Raw genomic sequence first — 22,991 nt, 5'->3', positions numbered from 1 at the left:
ACTACCTACTCACCAAAAGATAATTTGGCCATTAAGATCGAAGACATGAACAGCTTGAGCCATAGACTGCAAAATATTCAAATACTGTTTATCGTTGAACTTGCCTGCCGATGGTCCTCCTCCTCCTCCCTCGCCGCAACCACCAGAAGAAGAAGCTGGGGCTTTCGTGTGACTCTCCTTGCGTAACGGAGAAGCGTGACGGAACGATGCGGCGCCAGTATTTCTCCATAAGGGAGTTCCGTCTCCAGTGTTGCGCCTCGAAGGACGTTTAGGAGAAGAAGAATGCGAACGACGCTTGATCTCAGCTGAGACTTTGAGCTTAGACATCTCTCGTTTTAGATCCTCTTGGCTTTCTTCTAGCTCTCGTATCTTCTTCAACAGCTTATCTGCTGGTGGATTCTCCATTTCCAATTTGATCAAATCTGATAAAGCTCAGAGATATTCAGTTTGAAATCTGGGATTTTTTGAAGACTAAAGGGGAGTCAACAATTTTTGGAAACCCTTTTTTTTTTTTTTTTTTTAAGCTTTATCTTTTGTTTTTGCTTCTTTTTGAATCCCTAATTTTCTGTTTTTGTTGTTCTTACAATTTTTTTTTCAAAAAAAAAATTCTCATTTTTTCTTTCATTTTCTTTGTTTTATTTATTTTTTCTGTCAAGTTGTTTAAAAAGAAAATAAAAATGGTTTTTCGATAACGCCTAAGTGATATATAAATTTATGGAATTGGCCAAATATATTTTCAAAATAAATATATGGAGAAAAAAAAATACAAGTGGTAGAGCAGTTTGTACAGTACTTTTTGAAATCCTATTTGGAGAGATTACTGTATAATGAATTTATAATATTTTATTATATAAATTTTAGTTTTCAAAATTAGTAATTCATATAATCGCGACATGTATTAAGTATATCAATATATTTTGATATATATAAATATAAAATTTATATAATAATTATAAGAAATTAAAAAATCTTAAAAATAAAAGGATTATAATTAATATTGTTGAAAGTATATAAAATCAAAAATAATCTATTATATCACTAATTCTAGTAGGAAAGTTTTAGATTAAATTACTAAATTCATTTGGTTTGCTCACCAACCTCTTAGAGCTTAAGGTTTTTAAAATTTATCCAAAATCCAACTTACTTCAAGTGGTGTTTGAAAGTTCTTATAAACCAAAATTTCAGTTGAGTGTTATTGTACTACGTTCTTGCAACTTGGAGAAGGTTCCTCAATTTCTCCTACACCAGACAGATTTGCGTCAAGTTGTTCTCTCCGAAAATAAAATTTCTGGCAAGTTTACTTCATCGTTGTTGGAGAAGAATAAGAAACTCGAGGTTTTGCTTCTATAGAATAATTCTCTTATGATATTTCACCTACCGAAATCTTTTCCTGAATGTGTCAGTTAATGAATTCAGTCATCTACTTCAAGAAAATATAATCAATATACTTCATACATGTCGCGATTATATGAATTACTCAAAACTAAGGTTTATATAATAAGATATCTATCCCGTTTAAAATCATTGTAATATTTCATCTTAAGAACATGTAATCCTATGTAGCACAAACACATGACAATTATCTATAACGCGAATAGAAATATGTAGTATTTTTATTCCATTTTTTTGCTAAAGTATTATTACAACATATTGAAAAGTTCTTAATATACAACCATAGCTTGCTGAAAAGATATAATATTCCAACACGCCTTAGAAATATATTACATGTATTACTTCTACGATTTTTTTATAACATATATATTTGTTTAGAAATATATATTGCATATATTACATTACATTTTGATAAGTTCTTAATATCTAACCCTAGCTTGCTTAAAAGACATAATATGTTAACACGCATTAGAAATATATATCATGTATTACTTCTACGATTTTTTTAATAACATATATATTTGTTTAGAAATATATATTACATATATTACATAAATTTTATATTTTATATTAATATGTTAGAAATATATTTTATAACATATATATTTGTTTAGAAATATATATTTGTTTAGAAATATATATTACATATATTTCTACGAAATCATATATAGCTAACATCTCTTAATATGTGAACAGCCCCGACTCTATACATGTGCCAGGGGTGCAAATGCACAGGGTTTAGTCATTTTTTTTGTCTTTTTTTGGAAAAAAATAGGGTCCGAAATTTTTTGTTCCCATAAAAACACAGGAAAAAGGTCTATTTTCTTGTTTTGAGCTCAGGGACTTCAATATTCTTGAGCCGGGCCTGTATGTGAAATACCTCATTTACGTTCACAAAGGTACAATCACCGTCGTCTTCAAGAGATAATAACTGATTCAGTTCAGCCGAAAAAATGATGGGAGCTCAAATTTGTTGGAAGCCTTTTGTCTTTGTTGCTGCTGCATGCGCATACCAATTTTCAAACATACAATATCACACCAAGCACTTCATGTTTATGTACATAGATCATTGAAAAAATGGGGTGATGAAGACATATATATACCTTGTTGTGATCGAATTGAAAGTTGCTGATGTTGTAAGAAAGCTCATTAGTCTTGCCGAGATCATTGTGTACGTTGAGATTCTCCAGTTGAGGAAGTTCAAGATTTGGCTGTGTAGTTGCATTGGCATGTGGCTCAGGGTTATATGCAGTTTTCTCATTGTTTAATTTTAACACTTTTTTTTTAGCATCACTAATTTTAACACATTATATCTTCTTATACTTTAATCACTTTTCTGTATAAATTTCTTTTTACTATATGATTATTATAAATAATAATTACAATAAAATTGCAAATATTTTCCTTATTAATTGCACATATTTTCCTTATTAATTGCATATATTTTCTTATTAAAATTAGTAATTTAATATAAAACTTTCCTATTAGAATTAGTGATATAATAGATTACTTTTGGTTTTATATACTTTTAAAAAATATTAATTCTAATCCTTATATTTTTAGGTTTTTTTAATATTCCTAATAATTATTAAATAAAATTTCTTTTCACACATGTCAAAATATAGTCGATATACTTGACACATGTTGTGACTATATGAATTGCTAACTTTCAAAACTAAGGTTTATATAATAAGATATCTATCACGTTTAAAATCGTTGTAATATTTCATATTTAGAACATGTAATCGTATCATATCCGACTTAGCAAACCGCTGGACACTGAAAGGAAAAGCAGTGGGTTCAGACCTATGACGCGGAGTTTTCCAATTTAGGTTTGACTACGAAGAGGATATGCAGAAAGTCCTCGATAACAGATCTTATCACTTTGACCAGTGGATGGTCATTCTTCAAAAATGGGAACCTGTGATTTCTGAAACCTTACCGTCCAAGATCCCTTTCTGGATTGAGCTTCAAGGCCTCCTGAAACACTATTGGCAACCAGCTATGCTCCAAACTATAGGTGAAGAACTCGGAGAGATTGAAGATACAGAAATTACTAATTCATCAGCCAAGATTCGCCTTCAAGTGGATGGCCTTCGGCCTCTGGTGAAAGAAACCATCGTCGAATTCTCTGATGGAAGTGAAGCTGTAGTCTTTTTGGAGTATAAAAACCTGAAAAATCATTGTACTCACTGCCAAAGACTCACTCACGACATGAAATCCTGCCCGGGGCTGAACCTGGATAAAGACACTCCTGCTTTAGAAAAGCCATCCTTACCCCCTCCACCTCAGGGTGTGCGCAAGAACTACTATACACCAGAAAATAAATTTCGACCCCCAATAGAGCTCTCTGAACACTCTGTATCAAGACATCATTCCTCACCTGCTCAAAACCTCCACACTCATCGACTACAACCTGCAAATAGCAAAAATTATGGCATGTCAAATCGTAGTGATGTCAGTAGGAGGGTAGAGACCCCCAGAAGATATTCAGGAAGATCACATCCATATCAAAGAAGTTCCCAGAGCAGAGACTCTTACCGGCAACACCCATATTCACGAGAGGAGGGGCGCCTCCAGACCACGACGCCCTCCTCTAGAGCGCGATGCTGAAATTCCAGCTTCCAATACACCGCGTACAACTGCATATCCTTTAGTTAGTTTCACAGCTACCCCTTCCACTGCTAGAGGGCGCTTCCTCCAAAGATACAACCCTAATTCCTCCTCCTATTATCCCTACAAAAGATCAGGTCTTAACCGAATTACGGGAAGTTACAGTGCAATATATATCCTGTGCGGATCCTACGGAAAGTGCAGCTAGACGGCTTCGTGTTAATCAGGGAGAGACAAGAAACTTAACAGAGGAAACAGCTAACCAGATTATACAAGCAGCTAAAAAGATCCTTGTTCCTTCATGTCAGTCCTTGCCTGGTGATATTGAATGCTCTGAGAACTTGGTGATACTACTTGATGATGAAGGAGTCCAAAGTGAAAATCCGTCTCAAGCTGCGACCATGACCTCGAAAAGAGGGAGAGGCAGACCCCCACTTAGCAAAACCTCCAGCAAAACCTCCTCTAAACCTCCTGCTAAGCTAACTGGTGCAAAGAGCCAAAAACGAAATTTAATCCAGGGATCACCAAAGAAAAGCTCTACATCCAGAGGATCAAAGAAACAGAATTCCACTCAAGCTGGACCAAGTTCATCAAGAACTCACTTACCAGTTCAGAGTGATCAGTGAGGAAAAGTGCCCCCACCAGGCCAAACCCAAACTCCTACCTCCTCAGGTCCCCCAAAGATATCCTTGGTTCCAGCAGTGAAGAAGACGAAGATGGATTTTCAGAATCCATCACCTCCTCCTTAAGGATGGTGAGCTGGAATTGATGTGGGATGGGGAATCCCATGACAATCCAGCGCCTAAAGGAGATTCGTCGCAAGATCTATCCTGACATCTTATTCCTCATGGAGACAAAGAATCCATCTGAAACAGTTCTCAAATCCCTCCAATGGATTGATAACCCGTCTCACCACCTGGTGCCACCGTCCTCTCCTGCTTCAGGGGGTTTGGCCCTCTTCTGGAAACCAAATCTAGAAGTCGAAATCATATCTGCAAACCATCATTACATCGACACAAAAATTAAGTCAAAGGGCAGAAGCTTCTTCTCAACCTTTTTATATGGAGAACCAGACCGATCCAAAAGAATCCAAGTGTGGAATAGTCTCCAGGACATTGCGGCTTCAAGATCTGGCCCATGGTTTCTTACCGGAGACTTCAATGACATCATTAGCAGTGAGGAGAAAGTTGGTGGGCCACCTAGACCTGAAGGCTCCTTTTCTGATTTGAGACACCTAATGTCCTCGTGTGACTTATACGACTTAAAACATTGTGGAAATTTTCTGTCATGGAGAGGAAAAAGGAACAACTATGTTGTCCGATGCAGACTGGACCGTGCGATGGCAAATAGTGATTGGATACTTGCTTATCCTTCCGGCCGAAGTGAGTATCTACGCTTCGAGGGCTATGATCACCGTCCCCTGGTTACTTCTTTCAACCCTGAAAAGAAAAAAGACAAGGCTTATTCAGATATGATAGACGGTTGAAAGAAAAACCTGAAATTACTAAACTAGTTAAGGAAGCGTGGTTATCTAATCCAGATGCATCAGTGGAGAAACGACTGCACTTCTGTCGATTAGCTATCATTACTTGGAGCAGAACTCAGCTGCAGAACAGCCAAAAGGAAATATCATCTCTCAGAGAACAACTAGAGGAGGCTATGAGTACTGATGACTCCAGCCAAAGCTCTTCATAGATACAATCAATCAAAATCTGCAGAGAGCTTACAAGCAAGAGGAGGAGTTTTGGAAACAAAGAAGCCGTTAGCTGTGGCTTGCCCTAGGAGACAAAAACTCCGGTTATTTTCACTCAACACCATTTCGGTTATAGAAACTCCCACAGGCTCTCCAGTCTATGAGGAGAAAGATATCCTTAAGGTAATATCCACATACTTTCAAGATATCTTTACCTCTCAAGAACGAGATAGAAGAAGGGTGGTTGAGGAAGCCTTGAGCCCATGCATCACACCAGAAATGAATAATGCTCTGACTGCCATACCTTCACCTGTGGAGATCAAGGAGGCTTGTTTCTCGATTCACCCGGACAAAGCTCCTAGACCCGATGGCTTTTCCGCGAGCTTTTTTCAAACAAACTGGGAGACTCTAGCTGATGAGGCTGTTGCTGTGATTCAAACTTTCTTCATTAATGGGGCTCTATCTGCAAAAATAAACCATACACATGTGAGATTAATCCCGAAGATTACTGTACCACAAAAGGTTTCAGATTAGAGGCCAATAGCACTCTGCTCAGTATACTACAAGATCATATCTAAGCTACTTGCCAAGAGACTACAACATCTTCTAGATGCATGCATATCCCAAAACCAATCTACTTTTGTCCCACAAAGAGCGATATCAGACAATATTCTCATTACTCATGAAGCTCTGCACTACCTTAAAGCTTCTGAAGCAAAAAAACGATGTTTTATGGCAGTTAAAACTGACATGAGCAAGGCTTACGACCGACTTGAATGAGACTTCATTAAAGCAGCATTAGAGAGATTGGGTTTCGATAGAACCCTAGGCACTTGGATTATGCAATGTGTCACTACAGTCACCTACTCCTTTCTACTCAATGGACAAGCAAAAGGTCTAGTTATCCCTAAATGTGGCATTAGACAAGGCGACCCTCTATCTCCCTATCTATTCATTATATTTAGTGGGGTTTTATCTGGACTATGTACTAAAGCACATCGTCAAGGAAACCTACCAGGTCTTAGGTTAGCTAAAGGAAGCCCCAAGATAAATCACCTCCTTTTTTGCGGATGACACTATGTTCTTCTGCCGATCAGACTAACAAAGCTGCAGAACTTTGATGTCTATCCTGAAAAAGTATGAGAATGCCTCGGGGCAGATGATCAACCAATCTAAATCGTCAATCACTTTTTCAAGGAAAACACCACAAGAAATTCGAGATAGAGTTAAGAGGGATCTACTGATTCAACGAGAAGGTGGAAAAGGTAAATACCTTGGTCTCCCTAAGCTTTTTGGCAGAAGAAAGAAAGATCTTTTCACCGCCATTGTTGATCGTATCAAACAGAGAGCAGCGAGCTGGTCTTCACAATTCCTATCCACTGCTGGTAAACTCACCCTGCTCAAAGCTGTACTGGCGGCAATGCCCACGTACACCATGTCCTGCTTCAATTTGCCAAACTCCCTCTGCAAAAGAATTCAGTCAGCTCTCACCCGCTTTTGGTGGGACACTAACCCGGGAAAAAAGAAAATGAGTTGGATAGCTTGGAGAAAAATGACAAGACCTTACAACTCCGGAGGTCTGGGCTTCAGAGACATCAAAGCTTTTAATAAAGCCCTTCTAGCTAAGCTGTGTTGGTGATTACTCACTAAGCCTTCCACTCTCTTCGCCAAAGTTTTCTTAGGTAAATACTGCAAAGACACCAACCTACTCGATTGTATGGTCCCAAATTCAGCATCACACGGATGGAGGAGTATCTGTATGGGTAGGGATTTGCTTAAACCCCACCTTGGTAAGCTGATAGGCTCAGGAGAATCAACTCCAGTGTGGAGGACCCTGTGGTTGTCGTTGGAATCCCCACTAGCTCCTGTGGGACCTCCCACTGAAGCAGCTCAACACTTAGTGGTAGCGGACCTTCTCCTGCCAGATTCAAAAGAGTGGAATAAAGAACTTATTCGTAAGATCTTGCCAACCTATGAAGACCGAATTACTAATCTGAACCCAAGTTTGATGAATGCACCGGATGTATGGGCGTGGCTACCCTCGAATAAGGGTGTATATTCGACAAAATCTGGATACTTTGAAGCTGTGAAAGAGGACGACGACAAGGACATTGACNCCCCCCCCCCCCTCTGTGAACCTGGATTCTTTCAATTGGCGTAAACAGATTTGGTCAGTTAAGTGCTTACCAAAGATAAAACCTTGCAACTCGCTGTGTCAACGATTCTCTAAAGTGCCCTATTGTGATGCCGATGAAACAGTTCTGCATATCTTCTTCAAGTGCCCCTTTGCACGGTACATCTGGGAGCTAACACCTTTCCATGAAAAGTTAATGGTGGAAGAGATCGACTCGGTTAGAGCGGGCCTGGAAATAACTAATAAGCTACTCTGCTTACCTCCATCTGGAGTGGGATCTGGTCCCCTATCCCCTTGGATCCTCTGGATCTTATTGACCTCCCGGAATCAACTGATATTTAACAAAAAACACAACTCCGCCATAGAAGCTCTACACACAACCATAATTCGAGCTCGAGAATGGCAGGAAGCTCAACTCCAACATGCAAGCCCCCCATCAAGATCTCTTTCGTTTCAATTCCCCCAATCCCCTCCGAACTGCTTAATCTGTTGTATTGATGCTTCGTGGAAGGAAGATGGCCAAGCAGGGTTGGGATGGATCTGCAAAAACCAACAGGGCGAGACTGTCTTCGAGGGCTCTGCATCATTACCAGTGGCTGCATCTCCGCTGGTGTCCGAAGCCAAGGAAACTCTTACGGCGGTAAGAGTTGCAATCGCATCGAATTCCAGAGATGTTCTTTTTGCTTCTGACTCGCAAACCCTAGTCAAAGCTATTAATATGAAGATCCCTCATAAGGAGCTTCATGGGATTGTTGATGATATCTTGTCGGCTGTCGCTATCTCTCTCTTTCAATTCCTGTTCTTTTAGATTTATCACTCGATCGTACAATCAACAAGCCGATGCTTTGGCAAAAGGGGTTGTTCCCCTTCCTGTATGAGTTTTTATTTTAATGAAGCTTTTGTCTTTTGACCAAAAAGAAAAAAGAACATGTAATCGTATGTATCACAAACACATGACAATTATCTATAACGCGAATATAAATATATAGTAATTATATTACATTTTTTGCTAAAATTCTTAATATCTAACTCTAGCTTGTTGAAAAGACATAAAATTCCAACACGCGCACGCCTATATTACATGTATTACTTCTACTATTTTTTTTATAACAAATATATTTGTTTAGAAACCTACTAGACAGTTATGGCCGGTTTTGTTTCCTCACCTCGCTTTGAAAACATCTGCTTGGAGAACACTTTTCAATTCATGTCATTGTTGAACAGAGAGTTCATGAAGTCTTCATCAACCAAATCCTATATAAAAAAAATTATTAACCAAAAAAAAAAGTTTCTAAGACTCATAAACTTCAAATAATATACAAATAGTGTCTTTTAATTTTTGTCGAAGTTATTTTGTTTACCTGCAGATCCGAAAACAACCAATCGCTAATATCTGGATTAGCATCGTGTTCCTAATAAGTCGAGTCCATGTTGTAGAACAGAATTAAACAATCAGTTCGTTTATATTAAGTATGATCATAGTTACATGGAAATAGTTTAATTAGAATGATATAATTAGAGGTACCTGATTCTGATTAGGGTTCGTGTTGGAACTTGGAGGATTCATCTCCAGAGCGGCAAAAGTGTGATTCGTCGCAGGAGCAGCAAAAGTGTTGGCGATTTCTCCATTATAATTACCCTAATTCACAACGAAATCATATATAAGTGACCAGTAAGCTATACTATTTGTATTCACCATATGATTTTCAACATGTTCAAATTCGATTTCGTAATACCTTGTTGTGATCGAATTGAATGTTGCTGATATTGTAAGGAAGCTCATCAGTCTTGTGGAAATCACTGTGTACGCTGAGATCTTCCAGTTGAGGAAGTTCAAGATTTGGCTCAGGGTTATTGTTTAAGAACGATTGCATCCCATACGAGAAGTGGACAAGTCCTGGTTGATTTGGAGTAAAACTTCCAAAGCTACTCATCATGTTATTTTTGAAATTATTAATAGCTGACGGTCCAAGTTGTCCAAACCCATGAACTTGAGATGTTTGGCCGATTTTGTTCGCCATCACAGGTGGTTCAAAAAAGCTTCTTCTTTCCTCGTTTTGAGATGGTTGGTTGGCGAGACTGAGGTTGCTTTGGATGGGCAGCGTCAAGTTTGATCCAGATCCAACATGGTGCGTCTCGTATGTAGATGACCGGTTCATGTAGTTGTAAGGCATCTGGTTGAAACGGACGGGTGGCTCACGTGTGGTGGACAAAAGTCTCGACTGTCCAAAGCCTTGTCCGGGTTTGGAATAGAATGATCTATTGTTAAGACTTGTGTCGTACCAAGAAGTAGAGGGTGTGTATTGGTTGAAGTACAGCTCCGCCACTTTCCTCAAGAATATCCGATATTTCTGCGGTACCGTAGCAAACGATTTTAAGTTAACTAAAAGTACAGAATGATACACAATCTTATAGTTTTAAACCTTCGTTAAACAGTGGTAACGAGATCTTACTGTTGACTAAGGATAGGTTCTAATCGGCAAATAAACTCAAAACTTGTAGATTTTGGGCTTAATTAGAGAGGTAAAGTTTTTGTTTGATTCGAGTGAATATATTAGACATTTTCCATATTTTATAACATTTTTGAAAAGAGATATCAAACCTGTAAATGGCTGGCAACGTTCTCTCTAGTCAAGTACGATACGTTCATGAACGCTAAGATCTTTTTTGGCACAGCCTCTTTGGAAGATTAGTAAACAAAAATAAAAGATTAGTTAGCATGTGTATATAGATAACATAAACTAAACTGTAACAAAATAAATAGTGCATCATGATGTATCATCAAAAGTTTATAGAAAAAATCAAAACACTTACTATCAAGACCGATATGTTGGATAGCTTGTAGGAATAGGTCGTTGAGACCATCCGTCCACGAAACCTTAGGCTTCTTGGAGGGCTGCGACGGAGACGCACCATCCTCACTACCACCGTTAGGTTTTCTTTTCCGATTTTTTCTTGAACCATCGGTACTAATTAGACAACTTCCGTTTGTACTGTTCAAGGATCTTGAATCAGCTTTAGATGAGTACTTCTTCCTGGTCTTCAAGACATTAGCTTGTTCAGGAAGCATCTTGATTTGCTGGGGGACACTAACACCTGTGTCATTGGCCTTGTGGTTGGGCTCAGTCCCTAATGTTGACTTACCGTTCCTCTTGTAGGTTAAAGCAAGTTGGTAAATCTTTGGTAGGTCAGTTGCATGTATGGGTTTTGGAAGGAACCCCATCGCTCCACAAGATAAACTCTCCTGCTCCTTGTTGGCGTCCGCTGACACAACTTTTATTTTCAAAGAAATGTAAGGTTAAATATATCTTACAAAGTAGAACGAAAAAAATATTATTCTTTGATTGAAGTTGTAAAGAAAAATATATATACCAATGACAGGTAAATTTCCAATTTCCTCAGTGATTCGTCTTTTGAGTTGTAGACCGTTCATGCTAAGCATGTTATAATCTGTGATTATGAGATCGATATTGTTTCGTTGATGTTTTAGAATAGCCAATGCTTTCGTCGGGTCTTCTTCAGCTATAACTGTGATCTCTATAACCGATGGATCTTAAATCATTTAACCAAAATAAAATTTCATAAGCTAAAATATAATTTCAAAATTTTTAGATGTGTGCATGTAATTGGAATTCGAATCTGGATGATTTGTTTAACAAGAAAAGAAAAAAATCATTCTAGTTGTTTCTCGAAAAATATGTATATCATGCTAAAATGTAGTAGAAAGAAAAATCTAAATANAAATCTAGGCTAAGTAAGAAAAAATTAATGCTATTAACCAATAAATTTATTATAGATACAATTTTTTNACTAAACATATCATATATGATATATAATAAGAATCTCACCTCTGTATCTTGAGTACTGTACAAGCATTTGTGAAATAGCACCACAGGAAAAAGGATCATCGTCCACAACCAGAACGTTGATTCTCAAGTCAGAGCTTTTGTTGGGGAGAGATTCAGCAAAAGTCATTCTACTAATCCTTGTTTTTCTCCTTTTTTTTTTTTTTTTTTTCTTTTCTATCAAGTCTGTATGAACTATTTAGGTTACACAAAGCTCAATATATAAAGGCGTGTAAAGTAGACACAAAAATGCAACATTTGGCAAAAGTATACTGGTGTATATAAAAGTATTGTTTTTAGAAATAAATAATAATAATATATGATAAATCAAAACTTAATTTTATTTACTATTTTAATAATAATATTGAAAATTAAGAAAAGTTGAGAAAAAATAGAAAAGATAGATACAACAAAATATTACCGTGTGCTAATTAATGTAAAAAATCTAGGCTAAGTAAGAAAAAATTAATGCTATTAACCAATAAATTTATTATAGATACAATTTTTTTTTTATAAAAATGTATTCTGAATTTTAAATATTTCTCCAGATCTTTTGTTTCTTTTTTAGGATTGATTTTCATATAGATTTCGTACATCTTTGTTGGATTTGTGCTATAAAGGGAGGATATTAGAATATTGTATGTATAAATTCCAAAATGAAGTATAAAATTTTATTATGAGTTCAATATGAACTTTGATTTGTATAAAGTTAAGNCTCCTTTTTTTTTTTTTTTTTTTCTTTTCTATCAAGTCTGTATGAACTATTTAGGTTACACAAAGCTCAATATATAAAGGCGTGTAAAGTAGACACAAAAATGCAACATTTGGCAAAAGTATACTGGTGTATATAAAAGTATTGTTTTTAGAAATAAATAATAATAATATATGATAAATCAAAACTTAATTTTATTTACTATTTTAATAATAATATTGAAAATTAAGAAAAGTTGAGAAAAAATAGAAAAGATAGATACAACAAAATATTACCGTGTGCTAATTAATGTAAAAAATCTAGGCTAAGTAAGAAAAAATTAATGCTATTAACCAATAAATTTATTATAGATACAATTTTTTTTTTATAAAAATGTATTCTGAATTTTAAATATTTCTCCAGATCTTTTGTTTCTTTTTTAGGATTGATTTTCATATAGATTTCGTACATCTTTGTTGGATTTGTGCTATAAAGGGAGGATATTAGAATATTGTATGTATAAATTCCAAAATGAAGTATAAAATTTTATTATGAGTTCAATATGAACTTTGATTTGTATAAAGTTAAGCCAATGAAAAATTGATGTAGTTGAAAACTGTGTAACCAAAAACTTATTTTACTACATAATGTAGAAGAGTACACAATTTTATTCGAAGTTTCTGTTTTGTATAAAAAATAGCATTTGGCATTCACAATTAAGATTTGGGGTACTTTGTTGCCCAATCTCACACCAAAACCCAAATTAGTCTCTATGTTTCTTGGAACAGTCAGATATTTTTACAATTTAGCTGTGTATTATGACTAACTATGATTAAAATCACATCAGAATGACTTGAACCTAATCCACTAATCTCGAAATAAATTTTACAATCACTAAACTATTTTTTCATAACTATATGTATTTGCTATTTTTGTATCCTATATTGTGTTTTTAAACAGAGATTGGTTATGTTTGTCAAAAACTATTTAAGATCAATTAAAGATTAAGTCTAGATACAAAATTCTCGGTATCGAAGTTAATTCTAAACTGTTGGAAGGTTTTTAACTTCACATTTTTAATCAAAAATAAGAATCCATAAAAATGTTACTGTCAGTGAATGTCGAATACAAAACATGATCTCAATTACTTATTACATTGAATTAGGGGGTGCACACATCAAATAAGTTTAATTATTTTACTAAAAGATTACATTTGCATTTTAATATTTACTTATTTGATAAAAAATTATGACCCTTACTTTATATTTTCTATTACTAACTTAGCAAATAATAAAATTATATATATGAAAATATTATGTAATATATATATATATATATTGGATATTTAAAATTTATCATATAATATGAAGATTACGCGTGTTAAAAACGTTGACTATACTTAAATATTATTAAATAATTTCAATCATTATGATTAATAAAAACGACAACATCATATCTGAACTTTTGTCACATTTGGGACACTTTAATTTATGTTGTGTTATTTGTAAATAGTTATTTATTTAGTATAAACGATATTTCGTCGATAGTATACCAAGTCAAACTTTAAAATATAAAAGATCGGTAATGCATCTGTTACATTTTAGCATTTTTCTACATTCAAATTATTAGTTTAGTTTTAACATAACAATTAAATTTCTAAAACAATATTTTTTGTTCGAAAGTGGGAATTATAGTTATCAAATACGCATATCCATAATATAATATTTTCAATTATACTCCCTCTGTCTCAAAAGATAGGATGTTTTAACTAAAAGCAAGCTGATTAATAAGAGTTTACTTTTAAAATGTTCAACCAATCAGAAACAATACTGCATAATATAAAATATTAAATTAATCTAAAAATTGCATAAAATTTGAAAACATCATATATTATAAAATAAAAATCTCCTCTAAAACATCTTATATTATGAAATGGAGGAAGTAATATTTAATAGTTTAACTTTTTCATATTTTAACATAATGGCAGTATTTGTTGAAAACAGGTTTTGAAATGATATTATTATAAAGATCATATAACTAGTTTCTTGTTAGAATTTATTGTATGTACAATGTATAAAATCACTGCTATCTTTTTATTCTCAAAACTCTTTTTTATATATAATATAAAGTGTGAAAATTTTGTAACTGATTCTTAGTTATTTTTTAGTGATGTCTGTTACATTTCCTTTGTAATCAAAATTCAAAAGTCAAATCTAATCAGCTGCTTTTTTTTAACGTCTGCTTGTCAAAAAAAAAAGTCGTCTGTTTAGTGTGAAAGGTGATTTGGAAAAATGTCAGTTAAGGAAACTAGTACAATAAAATAAGTGAAGAGAATCCAATTAATATGTATGTTACAGAAAGGTACGGTTGCATGCAAGACGATTGATTTTCTTTTAAATTGCTATTAATGATTTTGCCAATTGAATTAATGGGAATCTAAAGTGGTCTGTTATTAGAAGAAATTTTTGATTATGGAAAAATTAAAGTGTTTTCTAAAAAAAACTTAAAACGCTCTCGAGAAATATCTCTCTCTCTCGATGCAATGTTAGGGTTCTGATTTGGTCTCCGATTGCGGTAAGGACTAGTAATGGCGAATCTCACCTTGAGATTCTGGTTGGTTCTCTCTGGTTTATCCTTTCAGGATTCCCCTGATTTCGGTTTCTCGGTAACGAATCTGAGTTTCCCCGTGTTGGGGATCTTGGAATTTCGATGGGATTTTCTTGGTGTTCCGATGGAGAGGGAAAGAAGGGGAGCGAATCTTTGAACGCGGATCTTTCGTTTGGATTTCTTCCGGTGTTGATTACGGTTTGTCCCTATCGGATTTGTTTCGATTGATATGGAGGTTTTCGGCTGTGATTACGGAGGTTGGGGCTGAGTTGCTGGGGGATTCTTTGGTGTTACAAGTTTCCTTTATCTGGTTACGATTGGAGCTCGAGTTCAGATGGTCAATCACGAAATCATCGTTCGGGTAATTGCGGATTACTTTCGTGATCGTCGTTTTAAGGGTCGATACGATTGAGATGTTCGGAACTGGTTATAAAAGGGTTTCAAGGTTCGTATTTGGTTCTCACACACACTTCTTTGTGTATTCTTGTTCCTTTTCTCAAACTTTTCTGGTCTAACACTAAGTGGTCTCGGGGCTTTAGGATTTTCGATTCTCTCTGTCTTTATCCTTTGCTTCCCTTGGATATTATGGCTCAAAGCGGTTTATTGGCTTCTCAGGTGTCTTCTGAGAAGTTGTCGGGGTCTGGTGGTAAGCTCAAGATCAAGGTTCCACGGTTCGATAACTCTGCGCTAATCGAAGGGTATGCTAAGACCCTCATTGGTCGTTGTATGAATCCTGCGATGCAGGACATGAAGGCTCTGCTGTTCATGTTGCCAAAAATTTGGAAGATTGAAGAGAGGGTCGTGGGTGCGGATCTGGGAATGGGGCGTTTTCATTTTGATTTTGATCAAGAAGAAGATATCCTGGAGGTTTTGAAAATGGAACCTCATCATTTTGATCATTGGATGCTTTCCCTGGTTAGGTGGGAGCCAGTGGTGGATCACAGGTATCCTTACCTCATTAAATTTTGGGTGCGTATTATGGGAGTGCCGCTTCATTTTTGGGCTGATGAGACTTTCCGTAGCATTGGTTCTGACTTGGGGGAGGTTGTGGAGGTTGATATTGATAATGGTCGGGTTCAGGTCTTGTTTGATGGTTTTAAACCATTGGTGTTTGAAGCTTCTGTCGAGTTTCATAGTGGTGAAGAAACGTCGGTGACTCTGAGGTATGAGAGGTTATATGGTTATTGTCGACGGTGCTCTAGTTTGTGCCATGATGTATCCCGTTGCCTTTTGTTTGGTAATACTGGGAAACAACTACAGGCTAGTGGACCTGATCCTCGTCCCGAGGATAAGCTTCAAAGCTATAAGGGAGCAGTTGCTAGTGGTTCTAATCCTGGTCCTGGTTCAGGTGCGCGTGGGGCTCGGTCGGGGGCTCCTCCTCAGGGCTCTGCTGCAGGAAGTGGACAGGGTGCAGGAGGTGTTCAGGCTGACATTTATCGTCACAAACAGGGGTTTGGGCACAAATCAAAAAGGGGACGTAGGGAATTTCACCCTAAGGAACAGGTCGCACAACAGGTTTCGATGGCTGGTTCTACTGTCCCGGTTGCTGGTGCGGGAGTTGGTCCATCTTAGGGTACTGATGGGGACGTGGGGATTCATCTTTCAGTTACAGAGCAAACGATGCTTGATGCTTTCTTGGGTTCTGCTACGGAGGAGATTGTCGCTCCACTTGCTCAGTCTATGGTTCAGGGTGCCCTTCCTTCGACTACAGAGGTTCTTTCTTTATCTGGTGAGGACAAACGGGTGTGTAAGAATCTTTTTCCTGCTTCTGAAAACCAGAATGTCACCACTCGTGGGGTCATGGTTCAGGACCAGCAGGAGGATCTCTTCTCTGCTGCTTTGAGTGATCTGCTGGATCAGGAGTTTCCTCTTCCTGATACACGAGAGTTAGGGGGTATGGCCCCTATTTTGGAGGAGCACGGGATCGTACCTGAGTTATCCTCTGAGGAAAACTCCTCCTTAGCTGAAGAGGAGGTGACTTTTGTAACCAAGGATTGTGGTTCAGGCGCTTCCCAAGTTCAAGATTTGCAAGGGGAAGCTGGTTCTGTTGCTGTGGAGGGTGACACTACGGATATTGTGCAGAGATTCGCAGCCAAGGATGGGGTTCTACCATCTCGGTCTAAGTTGGTCAAGAACAAAGGGATCTTACCTGGTGCAAGCACTAAAAAACGGAATCTGTACACCTTAGCCTCGCCGCGCAAGAAGTTTGGTACCTCGGTCTCAACTACGGGAGTGGGAATGCAAGGGAACGCAGGTCCCAACCAAGGAGGGAAGCCTCCAACTAATTTGGGTAGTTGATGTTAAGCGTCTGTACGAGCTGGCAAGGGGAGGTGGTTTCGGTTCATCTCACTCGTTTCTGGAGTTTATTCTGTAATAAGACTTTGTTCTGGTCCTTGTTGGTTTTTTTTAGTGTTTTTTCATTCTCTTGTATTGAATAACACCACAATGGGTGCTCCATTGGTCTGCTTTTGTTTCTTGCTGTTGATTCCCTTGTGTGGGTATTTTAGGTTTGGTTTGTTTTCTTACGGTTGTAACCTTTTTATAAGGACATTAATAAAACCTTGCTGGCTTCCTCTTTATTATTCTGCGGTTTATTCTTGTTGGCCACAGGTTTTGTTTCAGCATCGGTTTAGTTCATGTGGTTACTTGGTCCTTGTCTTTGGGTTGTTATGTCTTGTTATGACACGGGATTATTCGTATCTTGGGTGGTGTTACATTTTTGCAGACTTTTACAGCAGGTTTTCAGGCTACCGTTTGACTTTTGGTATAGTGGACTCACAATATTTGGACCAAGTTGGTGTTGTGGGTTTTGGTTTTTTTTACAGTCCTCGGTTTTTCTTGGTTACTCTCAGTTTTGGGCCGGATTTGTGGTTTTTTCTGAGTCCTTAAATCTGTTTACTCGTCCGTGGTTTGGGACGGGGCGGGTAGACTTATGTGGTTTTTACCACAAAAATTGGATTTTTATTTATGAATATTATTATTTGGAACTGTCAACGCCTGAATAATAAGGCAATTATTGGTAATCTTCGGGATTTATGGCATAAATATCGGTCTGATTTTTTATTCTTGATGGAAACAAAACAACCTCCTATTGTTTTGGAAAAATATGTAGGGCATTTTGGGTACAAAAATTTAACCACAATTGACCCTATTGGTTGTAGTGGCGGTTTGACACTTTTTTATAATCAGGAAGATTTTAATGTCTTTATTTTATTCAAGTCTAATCGATTAATTGATATTGAAGCGGTTTATAAAGGACGGATCATTTATTTAACGTTCGTTTATGGTGATCCTGTATCGAAGAACCGTGACATGGTGTGGGAGCGGTTACTGCGGATTGGTGTGTCTCGGTCATCACCTTGGTTTGCTGTAGGTGATTTCAATGAGCTAACTAGTAACCATGAAAAAAGAGGAGGCAAGCTTCGTCATGCCTCTTCGTTTCTTTCTTTTAATGGGATGATTCAAGATTGTGGTTTTTTGGAATTTCCCTATCTTGGAGATTGTTTGTCTTGGCGGGATAAAAAACCTATTCGTTGTCGGTGGGATAGGGCTCTTGGTAATGAGGATTGGCATGAATTATTTCCTGATACGGTTCTAGAATATTTACCTATGATTGCCTCTGATCACAAGCCCATTGTGATTAATATAAGGGCAAAAAGGCCGCGGGGAAAACGAAGCTTTTTGTTTGACCGCCGGTGGATTGGGAAGGACGGTCTGATGGAGGCGATCTCGGCGGGTTGGGATGGGGGACACACTCAGAGTTCACCCACTTTTTTAGATAAAATTGTAAATTGTCGACGGGCTATTTCTCGATGGCATAAAGAACAAGTTCCTTTTGGTCGAGATACAATTGAGGCTCTAAAGATCCAGCTGGCCGTGGCTCAGGCCGATGACACAACTCCACTTTCGGTAATCTCCGATTTAAATGCCCGATTGTGGGAAGCCTATAGAGATGAAGAGGTATATTGGTATTTGAAGAGTCGTAATAGATGGATGCGGGTGGGGGATCAGAACTCTAAGTATTTTCATGCCCTGACTAAGCAGCGACGGGCCTGCAATCGGATTACATGTCTTAATGATAAGAACGAGGTTTGGTCTATGGAGGATGTTGATATCTGCAATACTGCAGTGTCATACTTTGCCGATTTGCTTACAACATTGCACCCGACAAATTTTGATGAGGTCTTATGTGAGGTACGCACAGTTATTACAGATGAGGTCAATACGCAGTTAACGGCCCCGGTTATAGAGACAGAGGTACGCGCAGGCTCTACTTATGATGCATCCGGATAAGGCTCCTGGCCCGGACGGGATGACCGCTTTGTTTTACCAAAAGGCGTGGCAGGTTGTTAAAGGAGACCTTGTCTCGCTGGTTAATGGTTTTTTTGAGGAGGGACTGTTTGATAGAGGCTTAAATACTACGCACATTTGTCTCATTCCGAAGGTGGCAAAGCCAACCCGAATGACGGAGCTGCGCCCAATTAGTTTGTGTAATGTGGGGTATAAAATTATTTCTAAGATCATGTGTCAACGGCTTAAGAAGATTTTATCAGGGCTTATTTCGGAAACTCAATCGGCTTTTGTTTCTGGCCGTCTCATTTCAGATAACATTCTGATTGCTCAGGAAATGTTCCACGGTTTACGGACTAATCCATCAAGGTGGCGAATCAATGCCCGCCAATCACACATCTTTTATTTGCGGATGATAGTCTATTCTTTTGTAAGGTCGCCAAAGAAAAATGTGAGGTCATTTTGAGTATTTTACGGAAATATGAGGCTGCCTCGGGTCAGCAAATAAATTTTGCAAAATCTTCTATTTAGTTTGGTCATAAGGTTGCGGAAGATACAAAACTGGAGATCCAAGGGATTCTTGGCATAACAAATCTGGGTGGCATGGGCTCCTACCTAGGGTTGCTTGAGAGTTTAGGAGGGTCTAAAACGAAGGTCTTTTCGTTTGTCCGGGAAAGACTGCAGGGACGTACGACTGGTTGGTCGGCGAAACTGCTTTCTAAAGGGGGAAAAGGAGGTGATGATCAAATCTATCACTACTGCGGTCCCGACGTTTGTGATGTGTTGTTTTCGGCTACCAAAGACAATTACATCCAAACTCACCAGTGTTGTGGCGAATATTTGGTGGAGTTCGGATGGTAGGATTGGTGGTATGCATTGGTTAGCTTGGGAGAAACTATGTTGTAGCAAACAACTGGGCGGATTAGGATTTCAGAATGTTGATGATTTTAATTCGGCTTTGTTGGCAAAACAACTATGGAGGCTAATTGATTATCTTGATTCTTTGTTTGCCAGGGTTTTTTAAAGGTAGGTATTATAGGAATTCGGATCCCATGGAACCGATTCGTTCTTACTCTTCTTCTTACGGGTGGAGGAGTATTGTTTTAGCTCGCTCTCTGGTACATAAAGGACTTCTTAAAAGGGTTGGATCAGGAGAGTCCATTTCTATATGGACTGACCCCTGGATACCAGCTCAATCCCCGAGACCAGCTCTCAGTAAAGGCCCGTTTAAGGACCCTTCTCTTAAAATTTCACACTTAATTGATTGTCAAACAAATTCGTGGCGGATGGATGTCCTTTCTGAGCACTTTGATCCAGTTGATATTGCGTTGATAGGAGCTTTACCTTTAGGTAGTTGTCCAAAGGAGGATTCTCTTGGTTGGCATTTTACGAAGAATGGGAGGTATATGGTTAAATCTGGTTATCATGCGGCACGTATGACGATCTCCGGGCCTTTTAAGGCGCTTGGTGACGGGCCAGAGATAACCTCTCTCCTAGCTAGTGTTTGGAAGGTTCGTTGCCCACCAAAAACTCCACCACTTTATGTGGCAAGCATTGTCTGGGTGTATTCTGGTTTCACGAAACTTGCGGCGGCGTGGTATCGCGTGTGATTTGGGCTGTTCACGTTGTGGTGCGGAGGAGGAAACAGTTAATCATGCTCTGTTTCTTTGTCCACCAGCGCGTCAGGTGTGGGCTTTATCTCAGGTACCGGTAGGATCACATTGTTTTCCGGTGGAGTCTGTTTATGCTAATATGGATCATTTCTTGGATCCCAAAAGCCCGAGATCCCATGTGTCGGCTTTCCCGTGGATTTTGTGGTATTTATGGAAAGCGCGTAATGCAAAGGTTTTTGAAAATATCACGGAGCGGCCAGAGGAGGTCGTTCGGGTAGCTGAAGGTGAGGCTTTGTCCTGGCAGCAGGCTCAGGAGGAGGGTGAAGCTGTGGTTTCAACTGTCCAGCCAACGGTTGCAGACTCTCGTTTACGGGGGCAAAACACTTCCCTTTCCATGTTCTTTTCAGGCTATCGTTGTTTCGTTGATGGCTCTTGGAAGTCAGGAGATCTTTTCGCAGGAGCTGGATGGTTTTGTACCCAGTCTCAGGATCCGACGCCAAGTATGGGAGCTACTAACTTTCGACGAAGTCTTACCCCCTTACACGCTGAAGTCGAAACTTTCATTTGGGCGATGCGTTGCATGATCGGACATTATTACCGTGATGTGGCGTTCTACTCAGACTGCGCTGATTTGGTGAAGATGGTGTTTTTGCCACACGACTGGCCGGCGTTCTCGATGTATCTTGATAATATCAAGATGGACATGGAGGAGTTCTCTTCTTTTTTCTTATCTTTTATTCCTAGAAATGCAAATGTAAAAGCGGATCTTCTGGCACGCTGTGCACGCACATCTCCGCATAATGTTTTGTATGTAAATAATTTTCCTTCGCATTGGCTCATCTGAGCTAATCTATTGTTGACAAAAAAAAAATTAAAGTATGTATAGATGTGGTTTTGTAATTAGGCCAAAATAAAGTGAACATTAATTTTCTAAATTTTCTTTATTGGATTCTTGTTTCTAAAGGAAAAGAAAAATAAAATAATCCCATGAAAAAAAAGATAACTATTAGTATATTAGGCCATATTTATCGGGGCATCAAAAGGGGTGTTCTTAGGCCCTTTAAAAATGAAAAAATTGAATAGTGGACTTAAGATCAGCCTTATTGATCTTATTCAAGATCTGTTTTTGGGCCTGATCTTGTGTGACGTGTCTCTCTCTGATTGGGAAGAATTATTTTCCAACCGAAGCTTCGTTTCATTTTTCATTTTGTTCAGTCTCGAAAGTTTTGTTTTTCTTCTTCTCTCGCAAACGGCGAAACGGCGAAACGGCGAGAGATTTGTGTTCTCATCACCGTCTTCACGGTTTCCGGTGTGTATTCCGGCCATTGAAACACCAAGTCAACCGATCTCCTCGTCTCCTCGTCTCCTCGTTTCCTCGTGTCCACTGATTCTCGTCGTCTCCTCTGTCTCGTGAAGTCAAGAGATCTCCTCTGTCTCGCTAAGCTCAAGATCTCGTCGTCTTCTCTGTCTCCTCTGTCTCGTCGGCTTTATAGACAAGGTAATCTCTGGCGATATAAACCTAATCTCATCTCTAAATTAGGTTTCGATTTAGGGTTTCGATTTTGGGGAAAATTGATTTAGGGTTTCGATTTAGGGTTTCGATTTTGGGGAAAAAATTGATTTAGGGTTTCGATTTTGGGAAAAATTTGATTTAGGGTTTGGATTAGGTTTCGATTTAGTGTTTCGATTAGGTTTCGATTTAGGGTTTCGGTTTCGATAGGCAACACTCATTCATTATAGGGTTTCGATTTTGTGTGTTATAAACCTAATCTCATTGCGTGTGGTGTATTGAAAATCAACATTAATCGATTTTGGTTTGTTTATGAGGCATGTAGGTGAGGTTAAGCAGGGCAAATTAAACCGACCACCATCAACAACATTCCTTACTCGAAAGTAAAAGGTAAGTCAAAGTCACTATATGTAATGCAATGTTCGACCATAGTCTAAACTCATTATATGTAATACTATAGTCTAATGGTTTGAATCACTTAAAGATAGATCGGTCTATTGTATAATATGTTTGAGTAGTTGCTTGTAAAGTATTGTTTTCTTGGTTATTGTGATGGTGTATGCGACGGTCTAGGTTGGTTTAACGCATGGTATTAACGAAACT

The 22,991-nt window shown here is 38.0% G+C and overlaps 3 protein-coding genes across 5 annotated transcripts in view; 1 reads left to right on the top strand and 2 right to left on the bottom strand.

Annotated features, from left to right (window-relative positions):
- Positions 1–530, bottom strand: part of LOC104701408 (serine/threonine-protein kinase EDR1-like) — a gene marked incomplete in the record, with an annotated part of 13,751 nt that extends 13,221 nt beyond the window's left edge. The window contains 1 exon segment of the mRNA XM_019227689.1: positions 14–530. Within this exon segment, the coding sequence (XP_019083234.1) occupies positions 14–405 (392 nt within the window).
- On the bottom strand, positions 9,033–11,807 carry LOC104704720 (putative two-component response regulator ARR21). The gene is made up of 8 exons (XM_010420757.1): positions 11,681–11,807; positions 11,205–11,384; positions 10,647–11,105; positions 10,435–10,511; positions 9,569–10,183; positions 9,358–9,471; positions 9,194–9,244; positions 9,033–9,086 (listed from the first exon to the last, which is right to left on the bottom strand). The coding sequence occupies exons 1-8, from the start codon at positions 11,805–11,807 to the stop codon at positions 9,033–9,035; spliced, it is 1,677 nt and encodes a 558-aa protein (XP_010419059.1).
- LOC104701407 lies at positions 14,700–17,554 on the top strand. 3 transcript variants are annotated; one of them, XM_019227688.1, is made up of 3 exons: positions 14,700–14,729; positions 15,010–15,420; positions 15,591–17,554. In XM_019227688.1, the coding sequence occupies exon 3, from the start codon at positions 15,702–15,704 to the stop codon at positions 16,545–16,547; it is 846 nt and encodes a 281-aa protein (XP_019083233.1). In that variant the 5' UTR covers positions 14,700–14,729; positions 15,010–15,420; positions 15,591–15,701; the 3' UTR covers positions 16,548–17,554. The 3 variants fall into 3 exon arrangements, with proteins under 3 accessions (XP_019083233.1, XP_010415389.1, XP_019083232.1); XM_010417087.2 differs by lacking the exon at positions 14,700–14,729 and having other exon boundaries at positions 14,749–15,420; XM_019227687.1 differs by lacking the exon at positions 14,700–14,729 and having other exon boundaries at positions 14,752–15,420.

The sequence above is a fragment of the Camelina sativa genome, chromosome 7 (assembly GCF_000633955.1).
Source record: "Camelina sativa cultivar DH55 chromosome 7, Cs, whole genome shotgun sequence".
Lineage (NCBI taxonomy): Eukaryota > Viridiplantae > Streptophyta > Magnoliopsida > Brassicales > Brassicaceae > Camelina > Camelina sativa.
The sequence above is the reverse complement of the archived record's forward strand: the minus strand, read 5'-3'. Positions and strand labels throughout refer to the sequence as shown.

What these genes read in the sequence shown, in the direction of transcription:
- LOC104704720 (XM_010420757.1), bottom strand. Translation starts at nt 11,807, where the DNA reads ATGACTTTTGCTGAATCTCTCCCCAACAAAAGCTCTGACTTGAGAATC. An exon ending in TGGAAATTTACCTGTCATTG is followed by an intron (nt 11,106 to 11,204) that starts GTATATATATTT and finishes TGAAAATAAAAG; the next exon opens with TTGTGTCAGCGGACGCCAAC. An exon ending in TTCAATTCGATCACAACAAG is followed by an intron (nt 9,472 to 9,568) that starts GTATTACGAAAT and finishes GTTGTGAATTAG; the next exon opens with GGTAATTATAATGGAGAAAT.
- LOC104701407 (XM_019227688.1), top strand. Translation starts at nt 15,702, where the DNA reads ATGAATCCTGCGATGCAGGACATGAAGGCTCTGCTGTTCATGTTGCCA.